Source organism: Centroberyx affinis, unplaced genomic scaffold, assembly GCF_046629955.1.
Source record: "Centroberyx affinis isolate AG114_WGS23_722 - 3 ecotype Tasmania unplaced genomic scaffold, CSIRO-AGI_Caff_v1 ptg000202l_1, whole genome shotgun sequence".
In the NCBI taxonomy this organism is placed as follows: domain Eukaryota; kingdom Metazoa; phylum Chordata; class Actinopteri; order Beryciformes; family Berycidae; genus Centroberyx; species Centroberyx affinis.
In genome coordinates, this window is record NW_027278894.1 from 143,736 (window position 1) to 171,666 (window position 27,931).

General features: G+C 42.4%; 4 protein-coding genes across 5 annotated transcripts; 3 read left to right on the plus strand and 1 right to left on the minus strand.

Annotated features, from left to right (window-relative positions):
- Positions 1 to 939: 939 nt before the first annotated feature.
- sike1 (suppressor of IKBKE 1) lies at positions 940 to 6,157 on the plus strand. Of its 2 annotated transcripts, none has more exons than XM_071539257.1 (5): positions 940 to 1,405; positions 2,018 to 2,123; positions 2,232 to 2,374; positions 3,766 to 3,879; positions 5,173 to 6,157. In XM_071539257.1, exons 1-5 carry the CDS (start codon positions 1,229 to 1,231, stop codon positions 5,311 to 5,313), a joined length of 681 nt encoding a protein of 226 aa, XP_071395358.1. In that variant the 5' UTR covers positions 940 to 1,228; the 3' UTR covers positions 5,314 to 6,157. The 2 variants fall into 2 exon arrangements, with proteins under 2 accessions (XP_071395358.1, XP_071395350.1); XM_071539249.1 differs by having other exon boundaries at positions 940 to 1,387.
- Positions 6,158 to 6,763: 606 nt separating this feature from the next.
- micos10 (mitochondrial contact site and cristae organizing system subunit 10) lies at positions 6,764 to 8,679 on the plus strand. Its single transcript, XM_071539326.1, has 4 exons — positions 6,764 to 6,875; positions 7,872 to 7,919; positions 8,143 to 8,249; positions 8,403 to 8,679. The coding sequence occupies exons 1-4, from the start codon at positions 6,812 to 6,814 to the stop codon at positions 8,409 to 8,411; spliced, it is 228 nt and encodes a 75-aa protein (XP_071395427.1). The 5' UTR covers positions 6,764 to 6,811; the 3' UTR covers positions 8,412 to 8,679.
- A 2,028-nt stretch (positions 8,680 to 10,707) lies between these two features.
- htr6 (5-hydroxytryptamine (serotonin) receptor 6) lies at positions 10,708 to 15,214 on the plus strand. Its single transcript, XM_071539180.1, has 3 exons — positions 10,708 to 11,634; positions 13,091 to 13,225; positions 14,858 to 15,214. The coding sequence occupies exons 1-3, from the start codon at positions 10,708 to 10,710 to the stop codon at positions 15,212 to 15,214; spliced, it is 1,419 nt and encodes a 472-aa protein (XP_071395281.1).
- Positions 15,215 to 15,371: 157 nt separating this feature from the next.
- On the minus strand, positions 15,372 to 24,479 carry tmco4 (transmembrane and coiled-coil domains 4). Its single transcript, XM_071539173.1, has 14 exons — positions 24,397 to 24,479; positions 23,531 to 23,681; positions 23,046 to 23,220; positions 22,868 to 22,895; positions 22,628 to 22,757; positions 21,382 to 21,479; positions 20,792 to 20,935; positions 20,481 to 20,600; positions 19,725 to 19,889; positions 19,375 to 19,511; positions 18,977 to 19,061; positions 18,414 to 18,531; positions 17,948 to 18,065; positions 15,372 to 16,867 (listed from the first exon to the last, which is right to left on the minus strand). Exons 1-14 carry the CDS (start codon positions 24,437 to 24,439, stop codon positions 16,193 to 16,195), a joined length of 2,187 nt encoding a protein of 728 aa, XP_071395274.1. The 5' UTR covers positions 24,440 to 24,479; the 3' UTR covers positions 15,372 to 16,192.
- Between the last annotated feature and the right edge of the window lie 3,452 nt (positions 24,480 to 27,931).

Genomic DNA, 27,931 nt, shown 5'->3' on the forward strand with positions numbered 1-27,931 from the left:
AGATCGCATTCGGTCTATGGACTTGCACAATCATCCATTGGAGAGTTGGCGCATCACTGCTACGTATTGCTCGAAAACTGAAAATTGGAGGTCACACTGGTGTTTTTTCTTTATGTGTTTTACTAATATAACGACCTTCTTTAGCTATCAGCAAATGGCATTCACTAGTTTCAGAGAAACTGGCAATCGCACATACGCTTTTGCACAATATGTGCAGTTTTCGTGTCCCTGTCCCTTATTTCAATGTTTCATGTTTTTTCTCCAGTCCGGACTAGAGAAAAAAAATGTGCAATGCAGGTGGGCCTTGAGGATTTAGTAGGCAAATACTGCCTTTTAGCTGCATTTACATCCCTGATGATGACCATCTCCTCTTATAATACAGTTTCTGGGACAACACGTTGCAACTTGGGGTGCATTCAAGGACGAACCATTTGCGGTTAAATGAAAAGCCCATCAGCGTGAATAATACCCAGAAGTCGTTTATCTCCAAATCCTACATATTCCTTGTAGGGAAATGTAATTTTGCCATAAATTACGCTCATTTCAACCATTCATTAATATGATGTTAGCAATAGGGAAGACATTTTTGAGAAATCTTCATTTTATGTCATGACAGGAAACAGACTATAGACTTACAACATTTAAAACAGGCATTTAATCCCACTTAGCAGTAAACAAAAATGTTCACAAGTTAAAAAATAATAGTGAATGCCCTGAAATATACTATGTTGCTCATTTATTAGATTTTAGGTGACTGAAGAAAATTGTAAGCCTATTCACTAGTTTGTTATATAGTGGGTGTTACACAGCTATAAGAAGGAAAAAGACTAACATAAAAAGAAAAAGAAGAAAGAAAGAGAGAGAGGGAGACAAAGAGACACATTTATTACATTTTACTCTTGAACGCCCATCATTTTGCAGAACTGCGGAAGTGACGCCACATTGTGCTTCACGGAAATAGTTATCGCAGTTTGCACAGACTTAATAACACAACGTTAGCTCGGCTCCTTGTTTATCTGTATTTTATCCTCTGTCTGCAAGCATATGCTTACTTCCGACGGCCTCCCATAGTTTGCAGTTGTATTCATACGTTGCAGTAAAGACTTCGGTGCTGTCTAGTCTAGCTAGCTAGGCTAAGGCTAGCTAGTCGGCGTTAGTTAACGTTGCGGGGTGTTTTCACCTAGCTAGCTTATTTACGCGACCCCTAGGAGTTCTCAGTTACCAGTCAATGGCCTGCACTTTAGAGAAAGTGTTGGGCGATGCGCGGACCCTTCTTGAGAGGCTGAAAGAGCACGACACGGCCGCCGAGGGACTGATAGAGCAGTCCGGGGCCCTCAGCCAGAGAGTACAGGGCATGCGAGAGGTGGGAAATGCTCTTCCAGACAAGGTAACGTCAAGCAAGACGGTTTACATATGAAGCTATCCTCGACATGTTCCATTCAAAGATCTGGCAAATTGTTTTAAAAGTAATATGTTTATTGAAATTCAAATTCAGAATACAAATCCCAATAGCATTCAAGGACAAGGAAGAACAAGAGAGCAGGAAAAAACATCCATTCACACGCATAGGCCGGTTTAGCTGCAGGGTAAGACAGGTAGGATTCATAACAGCACTGCCAGAATTTGTCTGCACTATACAAGTAAGATATTATGTGTCAATATTTTGTGCCAACATCTGACAGTTGGGATCTTGTCAGTGATCCACTGTCATAAAATATTCTTCCTTCCTGCAAATTTAAGTATATTTTATAACTTTGTTACTTGATGAGGTTACGTTTCCACTGGGGAGCCCCAAAATCAAGGACAGAGGAGGATCTAAATCTGTTTCAGCCTCCAAGATTTTCTCAATTTCATGAACAATTTGTACATACCTCCCTTTTGCACTTTTGCACACAGGCATAGAGGTGAGGAAGTGTTGCTAAAGTTAAATCTGTGGTTTATGGTTGTTTTTAATCATGAAAAGTCTTTGCATTGCCTTGTCATCGGTTTCCACTTGCCTTTATTTCTCTCCTATCAGCACACAGAGGATAACACAGAGATTCAGGAGCTGACCAAATACAAGCCTCACGTCCTTCTGACTCAGGAGAACACTCAAATTAAGGAACTACAGCAGGAGAATAAAGGTAAAAAAAGCAAACAAACCCACTCACTCCCATCTGTTTGTGTGTTATCGGCTGGTTTGTTGTGTTCGTGCCAACCCGCTGAGGTTCCTTTTCTAACTGTCTCTACAGAACTATGGCTGTCTCTAGAAGAACACCAGTACGCACTAGAGTTGATCATGGGCCGGTACCGCAAGCGGATGCTCCAGCTCATGATGGGGAAGAAGGAGCTGGACACCAAACCTGTGCTCAGCCTGCATGAGGACCACGCCAAAGTATGATTCAATTGCGATTCAGCGGAAATCAATGTAAAGTGACTGCATTAAAGCTGTACTAGGCAAGATTTTGATGTAAAAACACACCCATCATGCCGGAGGAAATCTTAAAGGACAATTCCAGCATGATTGAGAAGTTTTCCTCATTTCTTGCATTCCCTTACTGTTCACCCTTACACTTACATCACTATAGTTTTCCAGTGCTTTTATCACGTCACAAGATATTTGCTGTTTTTCTTCAGTCTTGGTTGTTTTTCAGAGTACATATTTTGAAACACACACTGTCTAAATATTACAAGTTACTTACAGTAAAGAAGAAGACAGCAATTTGAAGCAGTAATTGTGTAAAATCAAGGTTTTATTTCCGTTTGATTTTACGGACTGTAGCTGGTGGAAGTGTCTTGCTTTGGTTTGTCTGTTGGCTTGGCTGGGTTATGATTGACGGGAGGCGGGTCCTAACGTAACCGCAGAGGACGTTAGCTATTGGTTGAAATGACCGGGAAGCAGTATGTTTGTTTAACAAGCAGAAAGTGGAAGCAAGACACCCCTCCTGTCTCATCTCGGCTCTCGCAGTGTTTCCGAATGCGCGCATTAATATGAAACAGTTCACGGAACTTATTTGAAAATGTAAAAGTTTGTAGTCTGATATTAGTGTTCTGATGCATCTTTGCAAAACACAATTGCTGGATACTCATTAGGGCTGAATGATTTTGAAAAAATATCTAATTGCGATTATTTTGACTGATATTGCAATTGCGATATGATTTGCGATATTAGAGGGAATGATAATTTTTACATCATTATTCTCATTTTCATTGAAAAATGTATTAAAATGATTATGGTGTGATTTTTGCAGGGATCTGTACCAAACAAAGATGTTTTCTTAAGTCTGTAGAATATGATGTGTAGGCCAGGACATCTCTGCAGCACCACAATATTTCATTTAAAATGCTATTTTGACACACATTTTGCCTTTAACAAATATTGCGCCTCCTGCGATTTGAAAATTGCAGTAGGCCATATTGTGATTTCGATAAAATTTTGATCAATTGTTCAGCCCTAATACTTATTCACAGTGATGGATTACCTTTACTGACTGAATTAGAAGTCTTGCGGGTTGTTTTCTATGCCGCTTGGAATACAGTAGGAGTGAATGAGCCCAAGTGGTTTGCAAAACTGATTTAAAAATATGTTTAGTCGTGATGGACGCACATAAAATCAGTCAGAATTATCATTAAAGGGATGGAAAATGTAAAAAAAAATGAGCAAAAACTCATGCCACCAATGTGCGAAGTTGCCTAGTGCAGCTTTAACTCCCAGCTTCATTTTGTGCACAGTATCGCTAGTTGATGCTTGTCTCCTCTCCTCTCCTCTCCTCTCCTCTCGTCCAGGAGGTGCAGAGCCAGGTGGAGCGGATATGTGAGATGGGCCAGGTGATGAGAAGAGCGGTGCAGGTGGACGATCGGCACTACTGCTCTGTCCGAGAGAGGCTGGCTCAACTAGAGGTGAGCACAAGGCTGTTAGGCGAGGAAGAGGTCCGCCTCGCTAGTTCCAGGAACAACAATCTGTCTGAATAATACATATTTCTGCCTATGAGTGATCCATATTAATGTGGATATGACACACACTTTGCCCATCGTGTATATACACCATTTTTTTTTTTTTTATAGTTTTCATCTATTTTCATACTGAAGAGAATTTTATATTTAGTACATATTTTTCATTCATTCTTTGTCTCAGCATGCTGTTATTTCACACACCCTGCATACAAGCTGTAACTCATATGTTTTGATATAATTCATTCATATATATTAAATTAATACGTTCTAGTGTTATAATTTCTAAATGTTATAATTAGTCGGTTGTGTTATATTGTTATATATCTGCGTTCCGGTATTTTCAAAACGACATTGATTTGGCCTTAGGGGGGCACTGCAGCATTTTGTTCAACTGTCCTGACTTGGTGCAGTAGTGAGGTGCTCTAGTAGCGCCAGATCTGCCATGGTTACCAGGCTTCACCACAGGCATTGGCCTATAGACAGGGTCCAATCGTCCAATTATGCTCCATGCCTCCATGAAGTGGCTATGCGTCTTCTGAGACTTCTAGGTAGACTATTTATTCATAGTGTTGATGCAAAAAATCCACAATAAGCACTGAATATTACATTTCGGAAACTTAAAATACAAAATCTGATACTGGCCCCAGGGTTCCAACGCAGGCCTGGAAAGTCTGGAAAAGTATTAAAAATGAATTTGATCATTTCCAGGTCTTGAATAGTTTGGGAATTTGAAAAAATGTCTGGAAAAGTATGGAAAATGTTGTGGTTCAGGTCTGATACACACATAATTCTAGCTTTTATGTTGTTGTGGAGCCGCTTTGAGTCCACAGTTTTTGTTGATGTGAAGAATAATGTTCAGATAGAGGGACGCTCTTATTACCCAGCCGCTGTCAGCATGCATTATATCAAATACCCACCAAAATCAAATCCGGTTAAGAACATAGGGTCTGGGAAAAACATGGAATTTTAAAATGGAAACCGTGTAGGAACCCTGCCAATCATCTCACGTATTCTGATATTTGTCGCTGTGAAGAACAATCTTCATCTATACAGTGATATGACCTAGTTAGCAGGGGCAAGATGTCTATCTGCGTAAATCATATTGAACACCAGACAAAATCTTCAAAACAAATCAAGGTCTGGAAAAAGTATGGACTTTTTTAATTGAAAATGTGTAGGAACCCTGTGTTTATTGTTTTTTTTTTTTTTAAATCGTATGGTCTTCTCCGTCACGTTCAGATTGAGAACAAGGAGCTGCGCGACCTCCTGGCCATCAGCAAGAGCTCCGTGAGGATGGCGAGGGAGGAGTCCGGCCAGCCCGCAGCAGCAGAACCAGCACAAGAAGAAGAGCGAACCCCCCAGCCGGAGTCCAACGAGTGATCAGAGCGGCGTCGGCGTGAGCTGTAGCCGGGGCGACGACGCGTCCTTCGGGACCACGAGACAGGGTCGATTGTGTCTTCACCACCTTATTTTTCTACATAGGCAGGGATTCAGTCAAAACCACAGCATCACAGGCCACATCAACGTGTCATTCTGGATTTTGGAAAACATGTTTTCAGATAGGAAAGCGGAAGGGGGAAATCCTAGTTTTCGGCCAAAGAGGCACACATTTGCATTTAAGGACAGTTTCTACCTCTTCGGTGTCCCCTCTGCTGTTCGCACACACACATTCGAAAACGTGTAAAATCCTCAGCATCACCCCCCGCTGTGAGTTCACTAGAAAGTACAGCGACAACCGCGGCATTTTAGAGGAGGTTGAGTAGAGTGCGAGCCTTGTAATCACTCCGGATTCAAGACGACTTGTGGCTGTTTCACACAAATTTGTCCATCTCACTCGCCTGTTGAGGAGTGGCAGCGGATTATTTGTATGTAATCGTCTGTAATTTTATGTATTTGATACGTTTTGTCGAAATCTGTTTGTAGAATTCATACGTAACACGTTTTCCATGTTAAGTACTTTGGTAATGTATGTCTAACACCATTTTTCTAGTTTTCAGATTTGGATGCAGGGTGGTCAAGTATCGCAGCTGGTGACACATTTTTACTTAATTTATGGTAACCACAATTTTAAAGTATGCCAAGTTTTTTGTCGAATAAACAGCAAACATTGGGCACTGTATGTAGTTGTATGTATATTGTCATCTCAGGAAATCAGTGTTAATAAGGTGAACATGCTGTAATGACTTCATGACAGTATATTGATTTGTGTCAAATGAAATTTCATTCAAACACTTTAAAAATAAAATTGCATTGAAATGTGCGTGTCTGAAAGGTTTTCTTTGGTTTTATATGTTCACTGTAGATGGTTGGTAATGCAAAGCTGCATTGCTGCTAGGGCCCATTCTTTTAATTCTTTCCCAGCTTTACCACTTGATGGCGATGTTGTTCCTCTTTGTTGTCAAAGTCACACATATCGCGAGATTTTCAATGGCGGTAAGTTCACATGCTGCCTTCAGGTGCTCCTGGTAAGGTCTTAAAGTACGTCTTGACGCGGTGCTTTTGGTCGGAAATAGTAACAAACTGGACCCTGTTACAAAATTTGTTTTTCGGCACCTGTTTTATTTTAGATATCAAGCGGCACAGTGATATATTGTGCTGCAGCGGCAGAATGAACAAAGAAAATGCACATTTGGCATGTAATTGATGCATTCATTTCTTAGGCAAATGTTGTAGCGCACGTCCCTTTTACCACCAATTGTTGACACAACTTATTACTTTTTTGCAACTCGGACATCAGAAAATTCTCACTCTCAGTATTAACCACATTGTTGGGTCGTTTATGTGCGCTCAAGTTGTCACTTTATATTTCCCACAGCACCTGAAGGCAGCTATAGAGCTGCATTTGACATTTCTAGCCAGCCTCAAGCTAACGTTAAGCATGTCTGAGAAGGAGCTGGGGAAAAAGTGGGACCGATGCCTCGCAGACTGTGCCGTCAAAGTCGGTAAATAGTTCAAAATGTTCTGCGTGTAACGAGACTGCAGTATCCGAGAATAAGGACAAGATATTGTCAGTAAATAAGCTGCTGTCATTACGTTAGTCCACAGCTGTCATTGACTTGGGCGTGAAGCTAACTAGCTAGCCATTCAAAGGTCTAGTAAAGGACAATTGAATGACCAGTCAGATAGTTTTAAGTTAATCCTATCCTGGCAGGTAAACCGTGGGTTCCTTCTGTTACAGCATGCAGTTTCAATAAAGAAGGCAACCCTCTTTTAACTATTTCTGCGGTAACGGTACTCATGGACTGAATTATTAGCGCTGGCTTTAGATTTGTATGGAAAGAACGTAAGGACAAACTACATTCAAAATTCTGACAGTGTAATGGTTCAGTGCTTATCGGCAAACGTCAACGTTTCGTAGAACACAATTTAAGATGTTTTACGAAAAAGTAGCGTCCACTCTTCAATTCGGCACACATCCAATACTCCAAGCAGCATATGTTTCAATACAATTTAATTTTTTCGTATTGGTTCACCTGATATCACTATAGTCTTCTTACATCAAAATAGACCGTAGTGGGCGGTAGCGAGTGTGAACGAATTATAAAAGTTGCGTTTTGAATGGAAATAAAGTACTGGTTGATGAATCACTTGTATGCAGAATTTACCAGGGGATCCTGCAAATTCGTAAAATGTCTTTAGTCATGTTACACGAGGTATGCGCTTTTGCTAATAAGCAAGGCAGCATTAAATTGTCAGATTTTTGAATGGAGTTTGGTGTGACGCTGTTTCCAGGAGATGACAACCAGTTTACCAGTGTTAACCAGAGAGTTTAAGAGAAAAATGGAGAATGATGGATGAATGAATGATGGAGACAACATTCTATCTCCCATCCCACTTTATGAATTAGAGCAAATTCCAAAACTCATGTGCTGTTTTACACCACCTAGCTTTTGTATAATATTTTGAGAGCAGTTATTATGTTTCTTCTCCTTTTTCAGGTGCTGGCCTGGGGTTAGGAATCGTCTTCTCTGTTGTGTTCTTCAAACGTAAGTAGTTTGAAAGGGGTTGATGCTGCACTGCTTATTACTTAGTACAAAAATGACCTTGTGACCTTTAAAGTCAAGTAAACACAAAAATTACAAACAGACTGGAGTGGGAATAGGATTTTAACACAACAGCTATGTTTTGTTTTAATTCAAATCACACTGTGAAGTGCTACTTTGTGTACTCTGAGTACGGGAAGAGATTAAATACCTGTTTCTTTTGTAGGACACACATGGCCGATTTCATTTGGTGTAGGAACGGGCCTTGGCATGGCATATTCCAACTGTCAGAATGACCTGAGATCACATTATTTGCTGCACAGAAGCATGAAGGTTGGTTTGTATATCTGTTTATTTTGCACAAACACTTAAATGGAACTCAAATAGAGAAATTATTCCTTATTTTCAAATGAGAATAGTAAAAGTGTCATTGTTTTTGGACATCAAGAGTTACTGTAACTGATTCCTGTTTATCTTTCTCAACAGGAACAGTAGCCGCATGTCATCGAGGGACTGTCTTTTTTTTATTTTGTCGACCTGTTTTTTTTTTTTTTTGTTGGGATGTTCACCATTTGCACTGTTCTCCAGTTAGATTTTGTCTCTCTGTTGGACGATTCTCCCCTAGTATGATTCGGTATGCTTTGTATGTGCCTGAACAGGACAGTCTGTGTTTGTTTAATAAAATAATCATAAGGACAAAAGACGATGTCCTGGTTGTTTATTCACAAGTTGAGTATTTGACAGACCTATAAAAATGCTAGACTGCTAGACTGTTGAAGTGCTCCTAGTGGGAGGTGAATACTTAGCCTTGCTACAGAGGCTGTTGGAATTTTATCTCAATCTGAATAACTATTGAAACTAATTTGCTAGTAAACCTTGATTTTCTCTTAGGTCTTTTGTGTGTGTTGTCATTCAAAACCCTAAGCATACTTCTTGTTTTTGTTTATGCCATTGTTGGTTTGGCTTGAGAATAGTCTAAGAGCCAGGTGAAGTGTTTGCATGGTTACCTGGTAATTGCTGCAAAATCAACTTAATGTAGCCGCTAATGGTAAACTAATGTGAGTCTTGGAAACATTTTTCCTACTTTGTTGTCAAGTATCCTTAATTTTCCATTCATTTAGCAACTGTGGTGGCTAAATTTTACTTATGTATCTGTGGCTATTACTTGGATCTTCATGTATTACCTATGATTACCTGGATATTCCTGCTCTCAAACAAAAAACATGTCACCATTACATGAAAAACATGCATCCTTTAATACAGTGATTCTCAACCTTTTTCATATCAAAGACCCTAATTTAGTCCACATCAGAGCCACAGACCCCTATTTGATGAGATTTTGTCTCTCTGACCCAAATCTGAGAATATTTTTATTGTTAGATATAATTTTGTCCAGAATTCCATGACTGTCTGTATCGTAGGTAGAGAGATAACAGTGAAACTATGTTCAGAACAGTCATTCTCCTACATTCTCTAATTGTGTTAACTTCTTGTAAATGAAATAATGCTCAAGTTCAACAATTCATCAATTTGCTGGGGACCCCCTTAGGACCGCTGGTGGTCCCCGGACCCCACGCTGAGAACCAGTCCTTTAATAGATCTTGCATTAGAATCTACAATGCACTTTAAACACTCACCAAGTCCTTAATTGCACACAGCATCAAAGCTAAATGCAAATAAAATGTACAACTTGAGAGAAAACCCTTCATCAAATAGATCTAACTTCTAAGAAGAAGTTGTTCAAATGTGTACAATGCAATACAAAAACGGTGGTTTAGTTATACACTAATAGTTAAAAATACCATGATCAAACATGGAAAAAAAGCCCACCCACACCAGTTCCTATGATGTAGAATTAGCATTTCTTGGCTGTGATTGTGCATGGTTATGCATTAACAGCTCAATGCTTTGACACGCTCCTTCTCAAAAGCTGTGCGCTCTGGCTGGGAGGCGCGCTGGAGTGGCCGACACAGGGATTAACAAGAGCGAGGGATATAAAGACAGCGTTACAACCGTGGTACCTGTACAGCACTTATGAACAGAGCCTGGCTTACAAATGAGAGCCGCACAATAGTAATTGTTCATTTCTGCTCCCCAACGCTCAAGACATCTGCCTTATTTCCAAGAATAAAAGGACTTGTGAAAGACTGTACACCTCCAACGTGGCAAAGGACCCACTGAAGTTGTATAATGCCACTTCTGTGAGGTGAGCTATAATTCTGAGAATTGGCCCTTGTTCTCTGCATCTTCAATAGTTTCTCTTTCACTGGCACTGCTCTTATACGCCTGGCTGAAGCCTACCTCTCTGTTTTCCCTCCCCCAGTGACTGTCATCATCGTGACACGCTGCTTTGAAACCCACTGTCAGCCACCGAATGGCTCACTCTAGCTCTTAGCTGTGGATGAGACAGGGACGTGCTTGGCAGGATGGAGAGATGGAGCAAACGGTGTTGGTAATTTTGTCCGCTACACTGGTTGCAGCGGAGGCGACCACGGGGCACCGGGAGGTATTCACGCCAGGGGGAGATGGCTCTAATGACCTATGGAGAACAGTCCTGTTAACCTTGACAGGGAGAGGGGTAGATGGCTTCTCAACACAAGACCTCAGTGGCTTCTCTTTATTTCACATTCTCCCCGAAGTGAGAGCTTTGGCCGCATTGACTGGAAGCAGAACTGGCATTCTTCGCTGTGGTCCGTAACATTTGGTGGTGAGTTTCACAGCCTCAGAGAAGAAGCAGAGGGCTGACTGAAGAGGGACATCAAGAGCTGGCTTTTTGTTGCCAACCAGCACCATGGGCGACTCTCCCTTGCCTGGCTTGGATGGAGCAAGGGCAGGTCTAGATGGTGTCAACCCATTAGGGAGCTCTAACAGCAGTTCTCCCACCACCAGTGCCTGGGACATCACTGGCAGCGGGCCGTGGCTGTTGGCATTCATGCTGACCGTTATCATCCTCATGACGGCCTGCGGCAACATGCTGCTCATCGCTTTGGTGTTTGCCCATCGCTCCCTGCGTTGCACCTCAAACTGCTTCCTGGTGTCGCTGTTCCTGTCGGACCTGATGGTGGCTCTGGTGGTCATGCCCCCGGCCATGCTCAATGTGCTGTGCGGGGCCTGGGTGCTGTGGCCGGGCTTCTGCCCCGTTTGGCTTTGCTTTGACGTCATGTGCTGCAGCGCCTCCATCCTCAACCTCTGCGTGATCAGCCTGGATCGTTACCTGCTCATCATCTCACCGCTGCGCTACAAGCAGAGGATGACCCCGCCCAGGGCTTTGCTCCTGGTGGGGGCCGCTTGGGGGCTGGCAGCGCTGGCCTCCTTCCTGCCCATTGAGATGAAATGGCACAGCTTAGGCCACGGGGTCAGCGGCGCCAACGTCAGCTCCTATTCGGACGCGCTGCACCCAGCGTCCTACTTTCAGCTGTCGCCCTCCGGGGGCCTTTCCTTCCAGTGCCGCCTACGGGTCACGTTGCCCTTCGCCCTGGTGGCGTCTGTCCTCACCTTCTTTCTGCCCTCCAGCGCCATCTGCTTCACCTACTGTCGGATCCTTCTGGCGGCCCGGCGGCAGGCGAGGAGGGTGGCGGCGCTCAGCCACCCGCCGTACCCGCATCCCTCTCTTGGGGAACCTTCCCGCCCTCCTTCACCTGGGGCTGCGGCGGGGCAGGCGCAACAGGACGGAGACGACTACAGCCACCAGGAGCCTCCTGTATCACGCAACATACCGGTAAGGAAGAGAGAGCAAATAATAAATGAAAAACACTGGTCATTGAGGTCTTCCCAACCATGTCTTAACTATAAAGCTACACTGAAATGCTTGATAAACATCACCGGTGATGTTAATGTTGAAATAGTGGATTGCCCCTTTAAGATGAGCAGACTTTAATGAGAGTTGGAGATGAAAAAATAAGTGATGTCAATAGGCATGTGATTGGGAACAGGTAGCACAAAGACAATAACTGAAACACAGCTGTCTTTTTATTATAAGAGTTCACAGCCTTTTTTGTCTTTTTGAGGTTTCATATAAAACTGTTCGCAATTACACCCCATGCCATTGCCTTAAAATAGCAATTATTCCATTAAAATCTCATCTTGGATTATGGTTACATCATTTTAGTCATTAAAACAAGGAACAAGCCCTTCCATTCACAGTCATAGGGGTCCACTAACCTTTATTGCTTTTGTCAATTCTCCTCGGATATATTGTCATGAAGAAAATGCAATGGGTCGACGAGGGGAACTGAAGCGCGGCCGTTAATTGAGAGGGGGATTCAAAGGGTTGAAATAAGAATTGAAGGATGAGAAAAGCCACTTAAAGAGGAGGTAACCCCTATGAAAATCTGTAGGGTGGTAGAAATCTATTTATACTTGAAGTGTTTGTGTATCTGTCTGAGGTTGACCTTGTCACATTTCCACTTGAACATTATATGTCCCTTCTATTAAAATGTAGGACCTTAGGGACTGGCATGTTTAATTATGATACAAAACTGACCTTCACTCGCTCAGGAAAAAAGAGAGGTTAGTGATATTTTCAATGAAAATGACTAGCAATGAGATTGAATTAAATTTAAATCAAAATGAAAGCCTTTCAAATGAGTCCCTTTAGTAAAACAAAAAAAGTCAATAAGAGGGTGAGGGCTGACAGCCTAATTTAAATTTGTTTGTTGATATGGCAATAAAGGCTGAAGCTAACAGCAACTCATAACAAGGATGCAACATTGGGACGGCTTCCTCAGTGCAATATCTCATGTCATTCCACATGAACCCCCGCAGAGCAAGAATTCAAAGGGAAGGAAGGAATGCTATATAAAGGTTTCCCACAAAGTAAATACTGACTGAAAAAAATGTGTGCTCACGTTCACTGGCTGTGTTTGCCAGGATGGGGAACAAGGTATTCTTACACTTTTCATCAAACGAAACCTGGAGCTTTATTATTAGGCTGTAAAAGGATCCAGTCATACTGTAGAAGCCATCTTTTTCTCTTTTGGTCGTTTTAATTAAAATGGTCAAGGAGGCCATGCCAATGGTCCTGGATTCCCCATGCTGAAAAATATTGAAAAATGCTGGTCTAGATGAAGGAACTACAAGTGATCTTAAATTATTCAGTGTATGAGCAATCTATATTGTATCTATGAGTGTGGGATTAACTCTTTCTATTGGGCGGTGTCCTCTACTGTCCACAGTTGTCAGTGAACAGTGAGCGTCGTCTGGCTCACAGACAGGGTCGGAGGGCATTGAAGGCCAGTCTGACACTGGGAGTCCTGCTAGGGCTCTTCTTCAGCGCCTGGCTACCCTTTTTCATCACCAACATGGCTCAGGTCAGTACAGGTAGCAGACACCGAGTCTACCGCAAGTACAACATGGAGCTTTAGTGGAGTAGAATTATACTTGTAGTTCAGGATGAAGAGTTCCCAGTGATTAATGGACGTGCATTAAGATGGTGGCCTCCTAGACTGATGTTATTATGGGTCAGTGGAAGGCATGTACATATTGGTGTCAGTCCTTGCCTGTTCAGAAACACTGGACATGAGATACATGGTCAGACGAGCTGGAAGGACCAACATGTGTCAGTCCAGGATGCCATCACCTTTACGCATTTTAACAATAACATTTTCGTGCAAATACCCAGATTTTCAGATTATCTGTTTTGTTGGTTCTGAGTGAAAATGAAACATGAGCTGATTTATGCTGTTAACTGTATTTGTGCAAAATAAGTGTTTCCATTGCTTTTCCTGTATTCTAAGAAGGTTGTTTGATAATTGCAACACAGTGTTCCTTTCTTCACCATAAACATTTGCAATCATTCCCTTCATCACTTTTCAAGGTTGTTGTTTGCCTCATTTGGAATAGCTTTCCTATTTCATATATCTAAGTGATTCAGAGGTACAGTAGTTTTGCCAATTTTCACACTTAATGTATCTGTGCTGCAGCGCTGTTATGTGGCTGGGCACTAAAACGGTGTGAAATAAATGGGAAAAAAAAGAGACTTGGATACCGGTCTATTTTAGCATTGACCAACCCTGGCGTCACTGCCTTGCCAAGCTATCCAACGAGGAAATAGACTGGCATTTCAGATGTGTGTGGATGACTCATTCCAAGACTCGGTTGGAAAACAACACATAAAATTACCATTTATAACTGAGGTCAGGTATTTAGAGTTTCTTTGTGTTGTTGATTTTGATTCGATTAGACAGAAGACAGACTCATTACTCAATGAACAAATGGTGAAAAGCGTTGAAGACCACAAAGAAAAAAAACTCCATGAGTAAATGAATGTCAGAAAATAGCTTAATCTAAATTGGTAATTACACTTGTCCTGCTTTTCAAGCTTTCAATGATCCAGTCATTTTGATTTCCCATCTGTGCCCCGGCGCTTCTCCCCTGCACAACATAGAGCACATAGAGACTTGACTGTGTCCTCGCTCTCCTTCCTTTTCACACTCAATGTGGTGTGTGAATGCACCCCTCCCTTCTTTCCTATTCCCACCGCCTCCCTGTCTCATCTTGATAGTATTGGAAGCTCTCCTCTAACAGCTGTCTCCTCCTTCACTGTCCCTCTCTACTCAACCTACTGGTTATGTTCCAGATCAATGATCTAAACATTCAGTCCCAAATATATTTAGAGGCTCTATTCCGGGAAAATTAGATGATCTATCAGTGATGCACAGCTTGCTATGTGATCAGTGAGAGAAATTCTGTCATGTTTCTATACTGCTATTTACACTTGAACTTGATGGACAAAATCATTTCATTAGCTGGATTCAATGTTAAATGACTTTGCATTTAAACCCCTGAGGTATTTATTTTTTTTACCAAATGACCAAACACTGTCCTTTTTGTAATCCCACTGTGATGATTCCACAACTCCACTTGAATGCAAGATGAATTGCACAGTAAATTTTCCTTTTGATACATTAATGCCGGCCATGCCCTTTGCTATCTTCTACCAGGCGGTGTGCGAGTGCGTCCCCCCTGCACTCTTCGACGCCATCACCTGGCTGGGCTACTGCAACAGCACCATGAACCCCATCATCTACCCCCTGTTCATGAGAGACTTCAAGCGGGCTCTGGGGAAGCTCTTGCCCTGCTGTTCCTCTCGCTCGCCCAGAAGGCCCTCGCCGGCGCTCTCCCTCTCCCTCCGCAACTCGGGAGAGCCGAACATAGCCAGCGATCCTCCCTCTCCGCTGGCCTCCGATCCCACCCATCCCCCTGCCACCGCCACGGACGCCGTCAACCTGTTGGATGCCGAGCATGCCAGGATTGAGCTGCCTTTGCTTCTGCCCAATCAGGTGGACACGCTGGACTGAGCATTGCATGCAACAGCGAGGGGGGGGGGGGGGGGGGGGGAACTATTTCACTAAGCTGTCGTTCCATACGTCAGGATTCGAGCTGGAAGTTTGATTAAAGAGAACTGCTGAGAGAGATAAGGATTCATGATTTACTCACTATGGTGTAAGAGGTTTAAGCGAGATAAAACAATCTGTTATGAAGAGATAGAGTCAAAGAGTGTAGAAAACATAGTTCACTTGCATCCCTTTGTGTCTCCAATTAAATTAAACTGATTGCTTACTGCGAGGGACTTAAAAATGGTAAAAAAAAAAATGTCTGTGGCAAGAGACAAATTTAGAGGCAATTTCAGAAATCTCCACTCTTGTTCTACATAGAATTTTCTACCCATATGGGTGCATTCCAAAAACGCGGTGGTAAAAGTGATAGGTTAAGACAGTTTCTTGCCGTGGGTGCCAATATACAGTGTAAATAAGGACTCCCCATCCACCTGAGCATGATGTCACATCATCTCATTAAGGTGACACAGATATGACATCCTACATGTCAGAGCAAGTATACGCCATAGGAACTGGCTCTTCCCTTTGGTATGGATCAAATAGAGAAAACAAGGGACTTTGAGACCTAAGCCTCACACACAGAACGAGTTGAATGCCACTGGCCTGATGGAAATCAAATTACTGCGATAATATCCATGGCAACCAAGCCAACAGATGGAAATAAGAGGATGAAAGGAATGGAGATGAAACCTGCTTTGTTGCATCCTTTGAAATCTGCAAAACACAAGTAATATTTACAATTTTTGGAACTCACAACCTAGTTTACAGGGTAATGGACAATACTGTAATAAATTATGCAACACTATTCTCTTCACAGTTTGTAAAAATTCTAATTAATTTAAAAAATCTAAATTATGTTAAGAGTAAATTGATAAATTATTCCAAAAACATGGCGTTGAACAGATGAGTTTTAACATGAGTTCATTTAGGCACTTTTCTTCACTCAAAGTTGCCATTTGTGTCCACTGATGCCTTAGCTGCGTCTGGCATGTCACTGTGGTGAGACTGGAATGGATGTCTTCTCCCATGATCCTCTGATGCTGAAAGTTTGAGTTGAGAGGAGGAGAGTTTACAAGGAGGCAGCTGGTCCTGTAACACATGCTCTTTACCAGTTTGGTCGCCTTTGTTGATGTGTGTGCGCTCAGTGGTCCAGTGTGTATCGTCCCAGCTCCAGGACACGTGTTCGTTATCTGGGTCGGCCTCCTCTGCACCACCACATTGAGTATTAAAAGCAGTAAATGTGTCATTATTAGTGGCATTCTCCTCAGAGCTATGTGGCAAATTATACCCAACTCCTTTTTCAGCTGAGCCGTCTGCATCATTCAGGGAGTCCAGCAGATCTGAAATATCAGGGATATCCCACCCGTCGCCCAGCTCCTCTGTCTCTACCACCTCTCGTGTGCAAGTCTCGTCTTTCCCAGTTGAGCTACATTCAAGGTTTTGCCTCTGGGTCACTTGCTCTTTAGGGGTTTGATCAGGGGTGTCCTCTGTCCCCTTGGTTATTGTCACAGGTTGAAGAGGAGCAAAGGAGGCTCCTGGGACTTCTCTGGTGGGCACTCCTACTGCTACCAAGATGGTGTCCATCTGACGCATGTAGTCCAAGTGACCTTTCACCTAGGAAGCAGAAACACTTGAAATTTCCTGGGCAAACAGAAGGGTATACTATATTTTGGTGTAAATTACAATGTTCAAATTCTTTTTAAGGGATTTCTACTTTGTATGATTGTATTATTTTAATCTGATATTTTGCTACAGGTTTCCCTGTTCCTCATGTTACAAGTGTATATGGTGCTTCAGACATGTCAAACATTTTTTTACTGTTCTTTTTTTTTTACTTTAGTGCCACATTAAAGCTCTGATGCTTTACCTGGGTCAACTGAATGGCCATCAAGCAGCTACCATGATATTTAGTTTCATGTGGAATCACATGGTGTTATGGGGGGCAGAAAGGCTAAGCATTGCTGTAAACTTAAATGGAACCAGCAGTGGCCTTATTATAAATATACATAATTTTTTATTTTAGCTTTTATTGTTATTCAAATAATGGAATCGTCTCTTTTGGTGCACTAATAAAATTCAACATTTGACAACATTACATCAGAAAATATCTCTTTGGTGTAATGTTTTAATCACAGTTATTATCAACACTGAATTTTATATTAATTACTAAAATACTTTCACCATAAACAGCTCCAGCTGGCTAAGTTTGTATGCTTCACACTGTAGACAGACTTCACAAAATTCAATTAACTATCAAGAATAACACACTGAGGCGACAGCTTATTTCTATTGTGGTCCTTAGCTCAATTCCAAAATCTAGTGAGAAACCACAGCTGACTGACATCCATTAAATCCAATAAACATCGACTCACAAGCAATAAATTGGGTTGAAAATTCCTCATACGATTTGATCCAAACCTTTATGAGCAATTTGGACACCAAGGGCAGGAAGCAAGACATGGAAGGTTTTAGAGAACTAGGTGTTGTCAGTGGTGTTGTACAGGGATGTGTGAATTCTCTCTGTTCACACCAATTAGTCATTGACCCCTAGTAATTATTCTGCAGACTCCAATCTCCTAACAAACAAATGTGTGATTTTGCACAAGAATTGTGTCAATTTGAGGCAACTACAACCTGTGGTATTTTTTTTGGAAATTGGAGACCTAGAGTTTATAAAAATTAGAGCTGACTCACCACAGAGGATAGATCCACATTGATTATGCGCCGATCGTTGACATTGATTGGCTGTAGCCCAGCAACAGATAGCTGTGCAGCTGAGCTTCGGTACAAGAACCCCAGGAGCCAGTCTCCTCTGATAAGTGGACAGTTCAGAAAATCATTACATTCATGTATCACTTAAAACACACATAGGAAATCCTGCACTCAAGACGTGGCCAAACACTCTCCATTTCAACTCAGATTTAAAGTGAAAACATTTTTTTTTTGAGTTGTTAAGTGATTGACCCAATTAGAAAACACATAAAATAAAACAAATAAGAAAAATGTTAAGATATTTGCACCCAAACAGCCAATCTATTTTTTCTCCACTCTTCTTGTAAATGTACTGTGACTGTCAAGGTTGAGTATTTAGTGTGTCATACAATAAAACAATTGGCGATATTTCACTGCATGCTACAAGGATAGATCTCTCCTAGATTACCTGCAATATCCGTTCACTATCTTGCCAGCCACTACTTTTGTCATTCTCTCCCAGGCTTTCTCGGAGCCATCCACAGGGGCCCCCAGGAGGACCACATCCTCCACTACCCCTTCACTGCCTGAGGAGCGAAAGATGGGGAAAAAAAGAAATCAGATCCAACTAGTTTGCCAGAATTGCATCGAAACATTTAGACATGACCGTTTATGGCCATCATCATAACAATTCTACTCTACCTCACCTAGGACTTACTTATTAGTAGAGAACATGATGGTTAGTTCAAAAGCTTTAGCTCATAAAACAGTCACGACTTGGGACTATTGAACAAATCATAACCATTCAAAAGCATTTACTCATCCACTGCAACCCAGGAATCTCAAATCTGATATCGAAAGCATTTTGAAAATCAAATTGACTCAGCTATATTGGTGGACTTGGAAAGATGTGCGCAATGAAAACGCATGCATGAATGTGTTCCTTTTCCAGTGCATATTCCCAGTAAGGGTTTTCCACGGAAATGACAAAAAGTATTAGTTTCTAATAATGTATTTGTGTAATAGTCATACCTTGGTCGTTGGCAAGCTCCTGTAGACAGTAGTAGATAACTCTGGCCCCTAGACTGAAGCCTATGAGACTGACAGGGCGCTTCCCCTTTAAATACACAAAGATAGAGAGAGTCAAAGAGACGCACCACTTTGGAGAACAACCTACATTTCATCCTCCTACTATTTGCGCCACGTAGACAAACTATTCATCTCAAAGCAGCTGGCAATATTTTAGGTCAATGTGCAAAAACATACTGCATTTCCTAATGTGCCGTTTCATGTTTCTAGGAAGGCAATCCAAGCTGAGTCAACACATCAGAAATATAGATGCCAAATCTTTTCCTGCGCACACAAACTACTACTGTGGTACACTACAGTAAACTCTGTATTTGCATAGGTTAGAGGAAATATGGTGATACCTGCTGTCTGCTTCTCAAAACTTGCGCCAGGTGTTTCCCCACCTCTGCTGAGCGGCTCAGACAAACAGACCAGGGGTTATCGATGACACTGGCTGCTGCCAGCAGAGACGCGGGCCACGTCAGAGCTGCCACGATACCTTGACGGCAACAAGGTGTACAACACAGCGATTCAGTAACAACAAACACCCAGCACAGCCAGGGGTCAATACAACTCAAAGACAATCACCGGATGAGACAGCTGGGATTGGTTGACAGAGATAACTCTTTACAGTCAATCACCAGAATGACTTTTGATCCCAGAGGAGGTTTTAGATCTGATAAATAGACCGGCTGCCTCACCATCCTCCTACCTGAGAGGACGGTGTACTTCAGAGCCTCCTGTGCCACTATGCTGACCAGCCCGTCCAACAGAGAGGCCATGGCTGAGCCCAGATCCCTGAGGAAGCGTGACTCCCACACCAGGCAGTACTGCTCCCCGCACTCCCCCAGGCTGCACCATGGGGCTTGGAACGAACCTGGAAGGCAGTAGTGGTGTTGGGGGGGGGGTGAGGTAGTACCAGGCAGTTGAGGAACAGACTAAGTACCACTTGTTTGAAGTGAAGTGTTTTGTATCCATTGTATTTGAAGGGGACACTGCTTGAAACTGACAATGTTTTGTTGGGGGAAGAGCGTTGCTATTACACCGGTTTATGTAAAAGCAAGTAAGTGGTTTGTTTGCAGAATCTAAACAGGACTCTCGCCTGGTATAGTTTGAAAACAGTGTCCAGAAATTTGCATTTTTGCATGTTTTAATTGATTTGCATTTAATGTACAATTCAATATGTACAAAAACAATCAGACAATATGCCAACACTTATATAAAGACACCCCTCTTCCCACAAACAAACTCACAATAAAGGAAGAAATAACAAAAGATGGGAAGGAAACTGAAGTAATGTGAAGGTCTTTTACATTTTTAATGGCTACAGTGCATGAGTCTAAGGTTCAGGTGTTATCACTTCATGATTTGCATGCAAAGGATTAACACCTTTGCATGCAAAATATTATGCTTATGCAAAATAACTGTAATCCAGTGGTTCTAGTGAGAGAGCATGAGGCTGGCCTACTGTATTTGCCGCTGCAGAGCCAGCCGGTCACTGCTATGGTCAGGTGAAGATGTTTCCCAGAACTCAGTGGCAGGAATTCAAATTCCTCTATTGCTCCAACACACTTGTTCATCTTATAGCCTGGAGAGAGAAAGTAAGAAAATGAGAGAGGAGTAGAGAAGACCAATAACCAAGGAGAAGAAGAGAAATGCTACAGACATGGGTAGGTAAAATAGGGAAAGCAAGACAAAAAATGTGTACTGAACAAATTTTGGCAAAATTTTGAAGGTGGCAACTTCACCACAAAATCTTCTGCCATCCGGTGTTCTTACCAGTCAGTCCGGCCCCTGCTGCTCCAAACAGGGAGGCCATGATGGCAATGCCAGTGGCTGAGCCCAGAGCTGCAGCACCTCCTGCCCCCAGCACAGCGCTGGCCCCTGCTGCCACCAAAGGTGCTGCCAGCCCACCTGTCACGCCTGGCAAAGACACACACAGTTCAGTCAATACAGAAACTAATGTGAAACAGCGCACATATTTAAAAGGGACAGTGTTATGGACAAAGGTTAAGGAAAAATACAGCTCCTGAATGTGTGTGGTAGAGAGAATTGGTGCAACCTCAGTTTGCATTAGTGTAAGCCCAAGGTATAATTTAAATTCAATGAGCATCAATTTAAGGAACACAATGGAAGTAAGACATGCAATCTCTATGTGTCATCCTGATAGTCGTAACATTGTACGCTAACACTGTACATTATATTTTACTAGACTAGTCTTTCTAGTCAAAAGATTAAATGTTCAGATGAAAGAAAATACTTTGCCATTGTATCATTGCAGGCCATTGCTTACACATAAGATAGGTGTTACAGACGTCCAAGTAAATTATTCAAAAGCAAGTCAGTGTCCAAGGCAATAACAGACTAACCAATCACAGTTCCCCCGCCCACAGTGGCTAGGCCAATCAGGAGGTAGCGTCTTAATTTCCGTCCTCTCTCCTTCTTCAGCCGCCGAGATGACTCCTCTCTAATAGATGCAGAGCCAGACAGACAATCTGTGAGTTGCAATAGTCTTATATTTATTTGTTCTAAAAATAAAGCTTCAAATGCCTCTTCAGCTAGTGCACTGAGGGTGGTTTCTTGGAAAAAAAGAGCTGCTTGATTATACTATAGTACCATCTTTCTGCTGTCATGGTTTTGGATACGGGAGTGAGACTCACTGCAATGCTCAATAAGTCTAAGTGTTTCTTACAAGGTTGAGCAAAGGAGTACTAGCAAATATTAAGAGGGCAGAACATAAAATGAAGACCTTTTCCATCGCATGTTGGAAGAGGCTGCTGGAAACTAAAGGCTTGATGAGAATCTAGTATTAAGTATCATGTAGGACCTTAAAGCTGCACTAGGCAAGATTTTTATGTAAAAATTCACCCCTCTCAGCAGCCTATATCAACAGAGGTAAGTGTCTCATCCCCTCGAACAGAGATGCTGTAGATCAGCCCTATTTGCCAAAATGTTAGGTATGGACATAGGTATGGGGGAAAATCTTCTTGGTGCACAGGGGGTGACGAATCAAAACTTAAGAGCAAAATGCAGAAGGGTCTCCTACAGGCGCTCTGTCCAGAGAAAGCTGGATTCACCAATGATGGCTGAACCTCTTCACCATCTCCACCCCCATCAGCCACTAAGAAGACACTAAAGTCCAAAGAGTACGCAGTTTACTGACAGAACGTCAATGAAGTTGAATGTTAATGGGTAATGGAGTCCTTCAAACTTCAAGCAGTTATCTCTTACTGCCACTTGGGGCTGCCAAAGTGCAAAGTTGCCTTGTGCAGCTTTAAATGAAAAGCATGCTGACAAAAGATGTCATTTTGTGCAGTGACAAAACCAACAACATGCAGAAACATTTTAACCACCAACAAACAGACTTACGGTTGGAGCCAGTCCTGAATGAAGGCAGTGACATAAAGAGACACACGTTATGCACCAATCAATGCAAAGACTTCACTCTCTCACATGCATAAATACTAATTGTCATTCCGTACCTATTCCATGCCCTCTTTAGACCCATCACTACCCCATTCTCCATCTCAGACACTCCAGATTCCTTCACTCCCTCGCGGTCGCAGACACATCCATACATTCATCCATCCATCCTACCATCCATCCATAGCTTACTCGCTCTCCTCTCCTCCTTCCCTCAGCCTCTCTCCCAGTGTCTCCTCAAACTCCTCCAGCTGCTGAAGAGAGACTCGCAGCAGACAGCTGACATGACGGATGAGAACCCTTGCTCTGGCATCATACTGGCCTGAGCAGGAAGAACAAGACAGTTTTATGGTAATGGGTTTATACAGTTTAACACCAAACTCAAAAGTAGAATTCTTAAAGTCTACTAAATTCTTAAAAAAGGATTTTTACCGTCTTTGACAGCAAAAGACACCAGGTCCTGTAAAACAAAGTAAGAGCCAGGTACAATGAGTGTGTTTGGAACAATCCAGACTCAAAATCAGCAGCCAGATATTTATTCCATTACAGACAAAGCAAAAAGGCTCCTCCAAACCTGATAATGCCAAACTACAAAATCAGCAAGAACAACCTGTATGATGGGGGTGGCCCCTGCCCCCAGCAGTGGTTCAGCCTTGAGGATGGAGAGGAAGGTGTCTGAGCCCTCGAAGCCCAGGCCTGACAGGAAAGCCCCCATGACTGGCATCACCGACTCATCCAGGTCCAGCCAGCAGACCAAGCCCTCCAGGTACTGCTCCCTGAATGCCCTGGAAAAACATACTTCATTTACTCAACCCAAATGACAGTTTAGTAAAAGCATTATTATTAAGCCATGTGTACAGGTGTCAGTTGGTAAAGCAAGGTGTGGCACCTGATCCCTAATGCAAAGCGCAAACTACACAACCGTGACAAACCTAAGATCTCTACAATTTTGTGCTGACAAAATGAAGTATGTTTGAAAAACTCCAGATGTTTGAGCAAGCACTGTTCGAAGTGGGGACTACACATATATTACAAGGAAGAACATCCATTACTAGTCTAGTCACTACCAAATGCTCAGATGAGACACTTTGTTACCTGTTTTCAGGCCCAGTAAACAGCTGGCCCAAGGAAACTCCACACAGCCCCGCATAAGCAAAGCGGCCTGGTTCAGTCAGCTGTCTGCCAAACATTTCCTCTGGGTTTTGGTCACATGGGGCAGCTTGTGTTGTTCCTGCCCCCCCAGGGTCTAAGGTGATAAATGCAGATTGATTATTAACTTACTAGCAGTCTGATTCAGACACATAATACAAGAAACTAGATATGTGACACATAAGGTTTCAAAGACACAGGGAGCAGTGTGAACAGTGTGAAAAGTTAAGAAAAGTGAAAAGTTGAAAGGTATATTGAGATAAAGTGCTGCTTGGTAGACAATCTACACGCCGAATTTGCCAAAAGACCCTAACTATTCGAATGAAGTCAAGTCATCTTCTACCAGTTATGTTAACGTTACGTTTGCTGATGAGCAAGGCAGCATCAAACTGCCAGATTTTTGAATATACTTTGGTGTGACGACTTCTCCTTGCAAGAGAGAATGTGGGGCTAGATCAAGGAGGTTCTATGGATTCGAACATTGTCCACTTCCTTGTCTTTTAAAGGACTGAGATACCTTTACCTTCAAGAGGCTGCTACACGTTACCGAAACAGACCGACGTGATTTTTAACTTTCTCTTACTTGAGCGAAGTCCCAAATAGAGGAATTCTGACTAACGTAACGTTACAGCATATCGCAAGTGCCCTGGCGTTAGCTGCGTATGACAGCTGGCTGTTGTTAGCCGTGCTATGCTAGCTAGCCACTTAGCCAGTTAGCGAACAGTTCAAATGTAATGTAACATTTACGTTGCCAGTTTATTAACTTACTATACAGCTGTACTGGAGAAAATAACGCAAAATTCATGATGTACCTGGGGTAAAGTTGGTGTCCGCACTTCTCTGTTTTTTCTCCATTGCTACTGTCACAACTCTGCAGTCTGAACTTTTGCTGCCTTCAAGTGTTGCTCGTAAGCTCTCTCCTCTGAGAACGACACATGTAAACACTGTCGCATATTCATGTGCATTTGATGGGAAATAATAACAAAAACGACAACATAACAAAATGTATTGTTATTGGTGGGTGTTGTTTGATTTTTAGAACAACTGGCACAGAACCGCTTTGTGCTGCAGCGGCAAACTGAATAGGAGAAATGGACATCAGGCATACATTTAATGTTCTAGTCAATTTAAAAGTCAAACGTTGTCGTATGCATCTTTTCCACCATCAGTCGACAGCATGGCTTTTATAATAAATTTAAATTCAACTTTCTCAGGCGTGATTACCACTTTGTTGGCTCCTTTATTTGCGCTGAGGTTATAATCCAAATATTTTCGACGGCACCTGAAGGCATCACTTGTTTGCAACTTTTGCGTGACGTAAGGTCCACGTACGCGCCTTCGGGGATATTTGGGACAGGGCAGGAGCAGGAGTATGTTCAAGATTGAAACGTTTGGGAAAACGTGTTTGTTGGGAGAAACTCCTGATATAATAGGGGAGCATATCTTTTTAGATCATGGATGGGCAACCAAATGCCGTGGAGGGGCGAGAGTCTGCAGGTTTTCATTCCAGCCCAAAGACTACAGCAGGTGATTTCACTGATTAGTACACCTTAAACCAGAGAAGATGATCTAATCAGTGAAATCACAGGTCACAAAAGAGCTAAATTCAGAGCTAGTACCATCATTGGCCAGTAGGTGTGAGTGTAACATCCATTATTTAGCATACGCTTCATATCCTTGTGGAACACTGATGTCTTCCCATCCCTCTGCAAAGCCCTGGATACACTAGTTTTTATTATAGTTCATACATAGTTATTCACTTCAATGAGCTGAATGAATACTCTTTTTTTTACTGCATGTTATTTTGAGACTTTGGTATTTCCCCTGTACGCTATGAAATAAATGCACTCATTCATGCTTTGATATGCTTTGTTTCTATTCACGTGACTTCACTTAGTTTAGCATTGTTACAAGGCCTGTCTGTCTGTCTGCCGCCCCCAACATGCTTTCTCTCCTCCCTCCTCGGCTGTTCGGATATATAGACTTAGGGCGATTGCCTGCCAACGACTCCAAAAAACAGCTTCACCCAAGGACACCGTGCGAGGAAACACATTGAAATCATTTGACCTGATGTTGCCGACGGCTGCGAAAGCAACAGAAAACTCCATTGTTCAGCATAGAGAGAAAAAACCTACACTAGAGCAGTTCCTATGAATAATATGAGGAATGGGTAGCACTTGATGGGACACTGAGATGATCCTATTTTTGTGCAAGGGAGATACAGTATGTCTCTCTCGCTCCCCCTTAGAAATGAGGTATTAGAATGAGGTCATAGCATGAGGTTAGCTTGTCTCCATATCCACATGAGGGGAAATCCACCCTGAAACACACAAAAATAACAGTTATATGTGATGTATCTTGCATTTCTGGGTCTAAATTACAACACTTCCTCACAAAATAACTCCTGAAATACACTGAACATCATACATTGATTATATATAACAGTGTAAGAGTATCTGAGGGTGGATTTTACTTTAAGTGCGTTTTTTTCATGGTCTGATTCAATGCATGGTGATGAATCCTCTTCTCCTACATACACCAGCTTTTTCCATATATTTCACCCTTAATTCCTATTGATCTGTGACTTTTGCTCAGGCATTTTCAGTCTGTCCCTCTCCCACCCTCTTTCCTTCTGCTCCATCAGCTCCCGCTTCACTATTTGGCACCAGTCGTGTTCCCCCTTCTCATCTTCCAGTCTGCATTTGCAGAGAGAGAGAGAGAGAGAGAGAGAGAGAGAGAGAGAGGCAAACACAGGAAAAGCGCGCGGGGGCGGATGAAACTTCCACTAGGCCTTCATGTGGAGGGACTGTTAGTGCGACCTGGACACTTTGTCAACATAATATCCTGGCCTTGTCATGGAGGAATCTCTTACGTGTGTGTGTGCTGTATTTGTCTGTCTCAGCGAGGCATCCTGTTTATACAACCTCCTGTTCACAATCTCTAGTGTATCATAAACACTTCTTTATATGAAGAAATAGTGTTGTAGTCGAGACCACCTAAACCGAGACCGAGTCAAGACCAAGACCAGAGCATATCAAGTCCGAGTCAAGACCAAGACTTTGAGGGGGGCGAGACCGAGTCAAGACCAAGACCGAAGGGGGGCGAGACCGAGTCGAGACCGAGACCAGACCAATGCGAGTCCATTTTCAAGACCATATAATCAGAGTGATGGCTCAACATTTACACCATTTCTCTGCTAAAATTCAAAAAGAAAGAAAGCATTATTTAGGACATTGCAATTCGATTTCACTGACCTTTGGAAAGGCTCAAGACAGTGGGCAGAATGAAACATAAGTGTTAAAACACCCTGAGCAGATAGCTTCACTAAAACATTCAAAATTATTATCAGGTTATAGCTGACCCTTGCCTTGTACATTTATTTGGTTCCTGAAATGAGAAGAAACACTCTACGATTTTCATAATTTACTGTCATGTATAGGCTACAAATTGTTTTTATGTTCTAGTGTTTTGATTTTGACCAATGTGACAACTTGCCCCGCTCTCCCCTACTCAGTCTGCCAGAGCCCCGCTTGTGCAGACGAAAGTGAAACTTAAAATTCCACAATGTACTCTCCTGTGTTAGTAACGGTTTACACAGTAACCTGATAACACGTCTTCTGCTGCACTACAGACTTTAACGGTAACGTTATTACCTTGTGGAATTTAAGTAACATTAGTGAAATAATTTAACCTTTAAAAGTTATTGGTTGCAATTTGAAGGGGGAAGTTTTACATCCAATCACAGTAAAAATAAATAAATCAGACAATGCACCGGCAGGTAATGATGTTACTGCAATTGTGGTCTTGACTGGTCTTGAAATAAAATTCTGAGTCCTCTTTGTCCGAGACCGAGTCAAGACCGAGTAAAAATGCAGTCGATTCCGAGACGAGACCGAGACCATCAAAATGTGGTCTTAAGACCGGTCTCGAGACCAAGACCGATCTCGAGTACTACAACACTATGAAGAAAAGGTGCAGTTTAATTGCGAACGGGATGCGGTGTAGTGCGTCTTTAGCCGGGATTCCTGTCTTCTTGTGTACCATAAAGAGTTATTAATGCAGCAAATACAGCAAGTACAACATACACAATTCACAATTATATGTACATGAGAAGGAGAATATTGAGTGGAGTATTGTTGGAAAACACCCCTATGAGTGTTCCCTTTGCAGACTTGACCTTTTTCATCTTGCCTAGACTTGCGATCGGGGAAGCATAAAAGCTTGGCGTCTGACTTTGAGGACCTCGATGAAAAGCAGTGATAGAAGAGATCATTCAAGGTATTCCCCCTGCAGTCTCTTGCGTAAAATTCAGCCTATGTATTTGTACACCTGTGTGCAATAATACCC

What these genes read in the sequence shown, in the direction of transcription:
- sike1 (XM_071539257.1), top strand. Translation starts at nt 1,229, where the DNA reads ATGGCCTGCACTTTAGAGAAAGTGTTGGGCGATGCGCGGACCCTTCTT. An exon ending in AGGTAACGTCAAGCAAGACG is followed by an intron (nt 1,406 to 2,017) that starts GTTTACATATGA and finishes CTCTCCTATCAG; the next exon opens with CACACAGAGGATAACACAGA. An exon ending in AGAGGCTGGCTCAACTAGAG is followed by an intron (nt 3,880 to 5,172) that starts GTGAGCACAAGG and finishes CGTCACGTTCAG; the next exon opens with ATTGAGAACAAGGAGCTGCG.
- micos10 (XM_071539326.1), top strand. Translation starts at nt 6,812, where the DNA reads ATGTCTGAGAAGGAGCTGGGGAAAAAGTGGGACCGATGCCTCGCAGAC. An exon ending in AGACTGTGCCGTCAAAGTCG is followed by an intron (nt 6,876 to 7,871) that starts GTAAATAGTTCA and finishes CTCCTTTTTCAG; the next exon opens with GTGCTGGCCTGGGGTTAGGA. An exon ending in CTCTGTTGTGTTCTTCAAAC is followed by an intron (nt 7,920 to 8,142) that starts GTAAGTAGTTTG and finishes TTTCTTTTGTAG; the next exon opens with GACACACATGGCCGATTTCA.
- htr6 (XM_071539180.1), top strand. Translation starts at nt 10,708, where the DNA reads ATGGGCGACTCTCCCTTGCCTGGCTTGGATGGAGCAAGGGCAGGTCTA. An exon ending in CTGTATCACGCAACATACCG is followed by an intron (nt 11,635 to 13,090) that starts GTAAGGAAGAGA and finishes TACTGTCCACAG; the next exon opens with TTGTCAGTGAACAGTGAGCG. An exon ending in TCATCACCAACATGGCTCAG is followed by an intron (nt 13,226 to 14,857) that starts GTCAGTACAGGT and finishes ATCTTCTACCAG; the next exon opens with GCGGTGTGCGAGTGCGTCCC.
- tmco4 (XM_071539173.1), bottom strand. Translation starts at nt 24,439, where the DNA reads ATGGAGAAAAAACAGAGAAGTGCGGACACCAACTTTACCCCAG. An exon ending in TTTACTGGGCCTGAAAACAG is followed by an intron (nt 23,221 to 23,530) that starts GTAACAAAGTGT and finishes ATGTTTTTCCAG; the next exon opens with GGCATTCAGGGAGCAGTACC. An exon ending in GTCTTTTGCTGTCAAAGACG is followed by an intron (nt 22,758 to 22,867) that starts GTAAAAATCCTT and finishes CTTCCTGCTCAG; the next exon opens with GCCAGTATGATGCCAGAGCA.